This window comes from Astyanax mexicanus, chromosome 15 (genome assembly GCF_023375975.1).
Source record: "Astyanax mexicanus isolate ESR-SI-001 chromosome 15, AstMex3_surface, whole genome shotgun sequence".
Taxonomy (NCBI): Eukaryota; Metazoa; Chordata; class Actinopteri; order Characiformes; family Acestrorhamphidae; genus Astyanax; species Astyanax mexicanus.
In genome coordinates this window covers 26,137,260-26,146,324 of record NC_064422.1, presented here as the reverse complement: position 1 = coordinate 26,146,324, position 9,065 = coordinate 26,137,260, and the positions used below count along the sequence as shown (strand labels likewise).

Sequence of the window (9,065 nt, the reverse complement as noted above, 5' to 3'; positions counted from 1 at the left end):
ATCAATGGTGAACTTAACATAACATCAATGTGCACAAATAAATAAATGCTGAAGACGGAGATCAACATTGTTACAAGGCATTAGTGATGAAAATATGAAGGTTGATGGAACGCCATTTTGCTATCTGGGAAGGAATTCCTGAACCTGAAGCCTGATGCAGTAGGTGTTAATGGGTCCACGTCTAAGTTTCCATTAGAATAAATGCCTTTTAAGGATAGGATGCACAAAATCCAACTGTTTTTAATAGACATTTTTGCTGATGTTGAAAAATTACATTTTAAGTGTTCAAGCGTTTGCACTTTACAAAACATTAAAACATCATCAAGTGGCTACAAAGAAATATACTTGGAAATAAATAAAATTAAATCATAAAACAAGCGTTTTTTAAATGTTCTACAAGTAAAGATGATTTCTGGTTAGGTTTGCAATTGTTGCAAGGGTTTTCAATACAAATGTGCTGTAATAGTGTGTTCATCCTTGTGAAAATACATAATATATAGATGTGAAGATAAATATTCACATATAATATGTAAAAATACAAAGGTATTAGTTCAGCTTATATAACAGAAAAAAACGAATAGCCATAACTGTGTATTGGGGTTGCAATAAAGGTAATCTGTGTATCAACGTGTGTTTTTTTATTATTATTTATTTACTAACATTGGCATACAGACAGTCTACAGTAGGAAAGGGGATTGAACGCACTGTAAAAAAATATTCAAGCGTTTTCTAGGCCGGAATGAATCAATACTGTAACCCCGAGTGGCCCTGGTGCACTACTGGCCTGACCACGCTGCGTCTGTGTTGTCTGTGTCTCTTCTCACGACCCGTCCGGCGGACCCATAATTCCCCGCGTCGAGACAAGATGGAAGAGGGCAACAGCTGCGAGAGAACAATGTTTTGGCACTAAAACGCTGAAAGGAGCGAGTACTGAGCTTCGATTAGACCCGGAGAATCGGCCGTGGACATGCACAGGTACGCGCTTTTGCATTGTTTTATTGTTTTGCTGACTGTAAAACGTTGGAATTATTTAGATTATCGCCACAATGGAGATCAGAGCCGAGCAGCACTGCTGGAGCGAGAGAGAGGGAGAGAGATGCTGCGGGCAGCATTGTTTCTACGGGCCATTTAATACAGAGCTCAATGATGCTGACTGATTAGACCGAGCAAATCGACAAATAACGCGCTTTAAATTCGCCGTTTAGCTCGCCTGTTTGTACTATAAGTGCCTGAAGCCCATACCACTACGAGAGGAGTCCGATCCTTTGGTTATTTTAGCTGCAGTTAAATGGGGCAATTTGAAGGCAGCTCATATGGCTAGCTGGGTTAGCTGTGTTTACTTGGTTGACTGACCGTAACGTTAGCTAACTTAAATTCATGGCTCGAGAGCTTAGGCTAATTGAACAGGCGCTTTTTATTTACAAATACATAACTAAATATAAACTCAGCTGTCTGCAAATTGCGATACTAGCTAGTTATAGCTATTATACCACAACTGTTTGGTATAACGGGCTATAGTTAGCTAACCTAGCTTAGCTTAGCTTAGCTAGGTTAATTGTTGCTAATAGGCAAGCTAACGCAAGCTATCAATTTTCTTTAAGATTTAAACTAGCGACTGGGAGCTAATGTGCTAGCTATTTGGTTAGCTAGCCAGCTATAACCCTTAAGCTAGCTTTGTTGCTGGTGGTTATTTCCCCGCATTAAGAGCCTGCTCGGCTAGCTAAGCTAGCTAGTTAGCATTACTGGCTAAATATATGATGTGACCCATGCTAATGCTGCCTGAACGTTAGGACAATGTTTTCGGGCCAATGTTGGCAAGATTGATTCCTCCATGTTTGATAATAACACAGAGCTAGACTAGCTAAGTTTGATAGGTTTGCAAACCTTAGCGGTTAGTTACGAACCTAACTAAGTTAGTTAGTTAGTTAAATAATTAAACTAACTAAATGGCATCCGATATTTTATCTTATACCATATTTTGGTTATTTTAAACGTTATTTTATAAGGATAGTTAGGATGATCTGAACGCTGCTGAGCAGTTGCTTCATTTGGTTAGCTGGCTAATGCTACTTGTTTGTTGTTGTATTGGTGAAGTGCTGGCTAGCTAACAAAGCCAGTCAGGTAACGTACTTGCTAGCTAGCTAACGCTAGCTCAAGCTACCAGACACCCCCTTAGCTGTCTGGCTAACGGTGATTTATTTGTTCGCTCGCTAGCTAGCCAACTAGTTAGCTTAGCTAGCTAGCTGTGTAACGTTAGGTGTATAATCATGTCGCATATTTAGGTATAATAATTAAATTGTATGGCCGTATGTACTCCTTTAAATACAATTAAGAACGCGGGGTTAATTGCCTTTTCGTTTAAGCTCGGTTATGTAGGCATGTGCGATACGTGCTCTTCATTATTTATGGAAAGGACATTAGCTAAGCTAACCTAACGCTAGCTAAATTAGATGGGAAAAGCCAACATGGAGAGTCAGTCGCTTTCAGCTAAAACTGATTAGCTATCTGCTCGTTTATTTTCGTCGTTTTTCTAACCGTGTCGGGGAATTTAACAAATGGCCCTTTTCTCTGACGCGAAAGAACGAAATTAGCGCCTTTGAGATTATATTTATTATGAAGTATAAACTCGTTAACCCGTTTCATCATTTTTCCTGAGAGCACGAACTAAAATTTCCTCTTTGTTTGTGGAAATGCTTGCTTCAAGGTTCGTTTTAATCCTAACGTTATTTATGGTTATGGTTATAGTAGCTGCTTATTTGGTGACCATAACCAGCTTTATGTAGCTTGCATTAACCTCCGATGACCTGCAGAGACCAATGTTCTCCGCTTACATTTTTGGCCTTGATGAATCAAATGCCTCAATTTCAGCCACCTGAATAAGACATTAGTACAGTACAGAGTAACGTTAGTTATGCTCTATTATACCACTGGTCTTTATATTTGATTTGATTATTTATTAGCAACCAAAGTATAGTATTAACCAATGGGTAGAACATTGACACTAGCCAACCCCCCAAAAATGGTTCAGTCTCTTTCCTAAGTTTATTTTTTGCTTTGCTAGATCCAATCATCATTAATATCTTGTATGTATTTTTGTAGAAGTAAGAAGTCATGAGCTTATTGTTGTATATAATTTCTAATTATTATTTTTTTTTAATCCTAACAGTGTATCCCATCTTCTGAGCTGAATGCAACTTGCCCTCTTGAGGAACCAACCATGAGTATTATTCAGGACAAGCTAGGCAATGAATTTTTGCGCAACGGTGGCATGGACCCCAACTTTCCCACCAGCATGATCATGTTCAGCCATTTACCTCCAGTCACCAGTTTTACAAGGCTTACTCCCCAGTCTGTTGTGACGGACCTGAACCAGGAGATGATTTTAAAGAAGGAAAGGGATTCGCCAGAACATGGTGGTGGTTTTCTCCACAGCATGGGCATAAAGCAGGAAAAACTGAATGAGCTCGACTACCGCATCCCAATGTATACAACGGGCCCAGCAACGGGAATAGGAGGAAAGAGTACTGATATGCTGGACATTTCAAGTGGCAACCACCAGAACATGCTTCTTCATGATCTCAGCCTTAGCAATGTAAGCTTTGAAGGCCAGTGGGTGGCATGGCCATTGTACTTTTGCAGCCAGACTGCTTTGTTTGTGTCCTAGTTTTCCATCTGAATGTGATGTTTTAATGTTTTTTTTTTTTTTCATTGTGCCAGTGTATAATGTTTGTCTGTTAGCCATTAAGCCTCATTTGTACAACTTTACTTTGACTTCAGTTTCCTGGAAGATTAGGAAAAGACCCAAAGGACTCCACGCATAGACGAGGAAAGAGGACAAATGGAGAAGGGCCAGAAGGCAAAGGCAGAAGAAAGCGGGGGGATTCTACAAAGGTACATTTTAAAAAGAACATCTTTGTTTTCCACAGTTGTAAAATAGAAAATAAAGTAAAATACAAAAATTGATTGATGAGTGGTGATAAACTAGTTTATTTTTCTTTTTTTTCTCAGTCACTAATGCTGGATGGTGATGGAGGGCCCCTCTCTCCTAGCTCCAAACCACACATATGTGAACACTGCAATGCTGCCTTTCGTAGCTCGTACCACCTCCGAAGACATGTGCTCATTCACACAGGTGAGAGATTTTCACTGCCAGCCCCAGAAAGATGAATTTTTGTATTCAAAGACCATTTTTAAAGATGTTTAATGTTCTATTTCATTAATGTAAAATGGGAACTGTTTATATTTCTGATTGCACAGGTGAAAGGCCTTTCAGATGCAGTCAGTGTAACATGAGCTTCATCCAGAAGTATTTGTTGCAGAGACATGAGAAAATTCACAGTGGTAAGTCCTACACTGACTTTAGATCATTGGTGTTTGGACATAGATTCACATATACTGACTAAGGTCTGTTGTTTTTAATAGGGGAAAAGCCATTTAGCTGTGACCAGTGTAATATGCGCTTCATTCAGAAGTATCACATGGAGCGACATAAAAGGACACACAGTGGAGAAAAGCCATATAAATGTGATACCTGCCAACAGGTATGATTTACCTACATTGTAGAACCTCTGATAAGATATATAATATTATTGAGACTTGTTTTTTCTTGTCTCTATTTAAACAATTTTTCCTCTCCTGCCATCTTTGCAGTATTTTTCTCGTACCGATCGTTTACTGAAGCACAAAAGAACCTGTGGAGAAGCCATAAAGAAGGGGTTGGACCCATCGATGCTTGACCTTGGAGATGAGGACCTTGGACATGGCAGCTATTTACACACTCAGGGAAATGCCAGTGCACCACAACGCAAGAGGGGCAAGTCCAAGGGCAGTGGAGAGGGGGGAGAACGCCGCAGGAAAAAGGCAGCAGTTGCCGGAGCTGGACACATGCTCGGCCTGCAGGACTATGCTGTTGACATGCCCACTGGCTCTGGGACGTCCTCCACTGGGCTAGGTGACCTGGCCAACACCAGCATGCAGAACCAGCATGTTCGCGCTCCTAAGTCCGCCTTCAAGAAAGGTGGACGTAAGGGAGGAGAAAAGAACTTGGTCTCCATGGATGTAGGTAGCTCCAACTCTGGTCTCCATGAGCAAAAACTGCTGGCCCCCAAGTCCATGGACCTGCCAGGTGCAGGAGGCATGGACAGCCTGGGCCTCCTCCAGAGTTCAGGGTCAAAGCAGACTGGGAACAGCAGCAACTACGATGATGCCATGCAGTTCCTGAAGAAGAGGAGATACTTGCACGCTGCGAACAGTGGTGGCAGTGGAGGCGACTACAGCACGGTCCACATGCCGCCTCAACCGACTGTCATCCAGGGAGGTATAGGAGAGCCCACGCTGGCATTGTTGGACACTTCACCTCTTGTCAGCGTTGACAGCAAGCATGACAAGTCTGGAATCCCAGATGAAGTATTGCAGAGCCTTCTGGACCACTACACTCACAAATCTGACGGTTCCCATCATGATGTGACTTTTGACCTCTCAGACCAGCATCATGTGGAGCTGCACCCTGCCTCTGCAACCCCCGACCTGGGAGCTGATGAAAACTCGCCGAACGGTTCTGGGGACAAGACTGGGGTCATGAACGAGTATTCAAAGTTTCTGCTACAGACACTGGAGAGAACCAGCCACAGTGGTGGGTTCACTCTTGGCCCTAGTGGCCCCTTCCCCGGCCTGCTGTCATCCAGCAGCAGCCCAGCCAGCAGCCTCTTCCCTGACAAGCACGTCTACACCACCTCCCCTCTTGAGTGTACTTTTGGACAGTCCATCACCTCTCCCCTCACTCCTTCTTCCACCTCAGCTCTACCAAAGTCTCACTTCAGCATGCTGGTAGGCTCCCCCTCACCTTCACACGCCTCACCCTCCTCCCAGCAGGGCTTTCACCTGGGCAGTTTGGAGCCCTCCGGTCACCAGCAGCTCACCCCATCTCAAGAGCTCACAGAGCAGCTGGAAAAGCCCCACTCACCTACATATCAACTTGCCACCCAAGATCTCGCTAACGGCAGTAGGCAAAAAGAGCAGGTAAAGAATGGCAGTGTCACAGAAAATGGTAGTAGTGGCACTAATGGTGGTGTTTCTGCCACTGGCTCCATCTACCCCCTGGCTCCAACTTCTGATCTGGCTTCCTTGGAGCCCTCCAAAGACGTGGAAATGCGCTCCACGTACCAGATCGAGAACTTCGCCCAGGCCTTCGGCTCCCAATTCAAGTCTGGCCGACGAACCCCTCTGGCATACAGCAGTGACCCCCAGGTCGGGGTTGGAGAGGTCGACCACAGAATATCACGGACTCCTGTGTCCGAATTCTCAGGGTATACTAGTCTGTTAGCTGACGTTGGTGAGCCGGCTAGCTCAGGAACCAAAACCGCCACAAGCCAAAGCTACAGGTAAAGGTTTTGGTGGCCAGCTTAAACCCGTAGTTTGGGACAAGAACTCTTCTCCAGCGCACCCTTCCCTAATAACCTCCCTAATTTTTATTTCTTGTTTAGGTGAGATGAAATATTAATTATTACACTGCCAGTTACATGTTAATACAAGACTCTACCAGGGAAGGTCTTCAAGACCTCAAATGCAATTTCTTTGATATTCATTTTTTTAAAATGTTTTAGTTATTTGTTTTTATTAGTGTAGAAGATTTCCACGAGTAGACTGCAATGTAATTTTCAGCAAATGTAGATGGTAGGTGATGACTGGCTTGACTTTTTCAGGAGCCCTGTGATTTAGCAATCATAATAGAATTGTAAAATAATTCAAGATGATTTATAGTAATAACAGTTGTTGTCAGGGTGTGGCCCAGTATTCAGTGGCAAAAATGTCGGCCTATTGTCTGTTACAATAATTGAAAGTATTACTCAGGAAAAATGATTTTTTTAAAAAAAGAAAGAATTGGGTGCAACTAGCACTCTGTGTTTTTACAAGTATACATTTGAAACTACAGTGATCCTTTCTGTTTCTGAAATTCCTTGAGAAGAATGATTACCCATTTTCAGTCTACCTGTTCATCTGATCACACTGGTGACTCTTTTCCACTACTTGTACATATGCAGAAATGACGGTACTTTTGATGTCAATGTGAAAACACTTGCATACTCCAATCACTAAGGGCCAGATGTGAGGCACAGACACATTTGCAAGCATACATGCATACAACTATAAATATTTATATTTACACACACACACACACATTCACATTCATACACAATGTCTCATGGAAACCTATGTGCATGCATGTAAATATTTGTAAGTAGCATCTTTGCAGCTACTGAGAAATGGCCTCAGGGTGTGTTGAACACTGATTCATGCCCCTTTTTGTTAAACGTCATTAGCTGTCATCCAGTTTTGTTCAATTTCTCAAGGAATTAAATTAGCACTTTTAACCATTGAAGACGAAAACTGTTAGATCACAGATATGGACATTTATATGGTCAAAAAAAAGCTGTGATTTTTTTTTTTTAAATGATTTTTTTTTCCTTTTGGTTTAAAACAGAGAACAATGTCGTCTGGGCATTCTGACATTTTTTATGGATCGGTGAGTGGGTGGGGTAGGGTTTTGGGGGGGTGAGAATTAGTAATGCCATTGAAACGGATGCCATACCAATTTATTTTGTGCTGTGGAACCTTGGGTGTTGAGCTCAGGGCCTCTTTGTATTGAACGTGTATTTAAGTATTAAATATGTTTTGATTTGAGTGAATAGCTGCAATTGGAGTTCTACCTCTCAGAAAAATTTAACAAATCTGATGCCTGTTGGACAAAAACAACCTAATGCAAACCTCCCTTTCACGTTCTAGCTTGGAGAAGCATCAGAGTTGTTTATCTTTTTTGAGAACGTGCAAATCTGAATTGGTGGACCTGAACCTCTATTTTTTATGAAGAAGAAATCAGGAACAATGCACGAGCGAGAAACTTCAACTGTTTCTTTCTCCGCAAATGCAATTTTTTAAGGTGCCGTTGAAAGGGGCAGTGGGCTGCCGTGTCTTCCTCTGTTTCACTTCCACTGCTCCAATTCAGCGCAAAGCCGAACCCGGCTGCGGCATCGGGTCTGACTCCCTCGCCTTTCGGGTAAAATGGTCTCCTATGCTGACTCCACTCTGCACCAGTGTTGGGGGTCAAAGCCTAAACGCTGCAACTCCTAACTCGCCCATGCTTTTAAAGGAAAAAAATAAGCATAAAATGGAAAAAAAGTAGTGGCAAAAAGAATAGAATTGACCTTAATATACCTCATATCACTGTACAAATGAGAAAACCAGGGACATGCGTTTCATGTAGCCTATGTAGTGGTAATGTAGTATGTCAACCATAATGTATAATCATGTATTGCCACCTGTGTTTATGATTAGAATTCATGTTGGTCTGTTGTTTTTTTTTTTTTGTTTTTTTTTTTTGTTTCTCCCCCTACCCCAGCATCTATGCCAAGCAGTGTTTCATGCTAGATTTATTTTCCTCCCTTTCATTTTTCTGTTTTTTTTTTTGTCTTCCCATTTGTTTTTGTTACTTGCCATAATGTGTTTTGATATGATCTCTAGAAAGACTTTGTTTACAATAATGTACAAAACACTAAAAATGTGTTTTTTTTTTTCTATTTTGATTTTGTTGTCTGAAATGCATGATATGAAGTTTTTTTTTATGTATGGCTTTTTTTCTGATCACCACAATTGCACCAGTTTCTTTGTAGCAGATGTGTCCATCTTTAGTCTCATTTTTTTGTGACTCTACAGGGCTGTACATGTCAGATGACTTTATATATGATTAGATAAGCCAATAAAACCTTTTGTTATGAAATTGGGTCTTGGTGTTGCAGGTTTTAACACACTCTGCTTGTACAGTGGGTGGGATGAGACTTTGCAGAAGTTCTAAACGATGAAAAATATGGTGGAAACTGAAATGTATATAAATGCCTGTGTGTTGGAAGCTCCAAAGTAAGGAACAGTCCAAAGTAGGCTATTTTTGGTTCCTAGACATGAACCAGAAGTAACAGTTTATGGGTGTTGGAGACTTTTGAAGTAAGTCATTCTTAAACTAGTATACAGCTTTTTTATATACTATACCTCTCCGGTTTGTCCTTAATAATTTG

At 41.5% G+C, this 9,065-nt stretch overlaps 1 protein-coding gene across 2 annotated transcripts; it reads left to right on the top strand.

Moving 5' to 3' along the window:
* Window positions 1–809: 809 nt before the first annotated feature.
* Window positions 810–8,773, top strand: znf281b (zinc finger protein 281b). Of its 2 annotated transcripts, none has more exons than XM_007234065.3 (7): window positions 810–975; window positions 3,167–3,592; window positions 3,778–3,891; window positions 4,009–4,132; window positions 4,258–4,341; window positions 4,423–4,541; window positions 4,651–8,773. In XM_007234065.3, exons 2-7 carry the CDS (start codon window positions 3,218–3,220, stop codon window positions 6,382–6,384), a joined length of 2,550 nt encoding a protein of 849 aa, XP_007234127.3. In that variant the 5' UTR covers window positions 810–975; window positions 3,167–3,217; the 3' UTR covers window positions 6,385–8,773. The 2 variants fall into 2 exon arrangements, with proteins under 2 accessions (XP_007234127.3, XP_022524571.2); XM_022668850.2 differs by lacking the exon at window positions 810–975 and adding an exon at window positions 1,032–2,704.
* The last annotated feature ends 292 nt before the right edge of the window (window positions 8,774–9,065 follow it).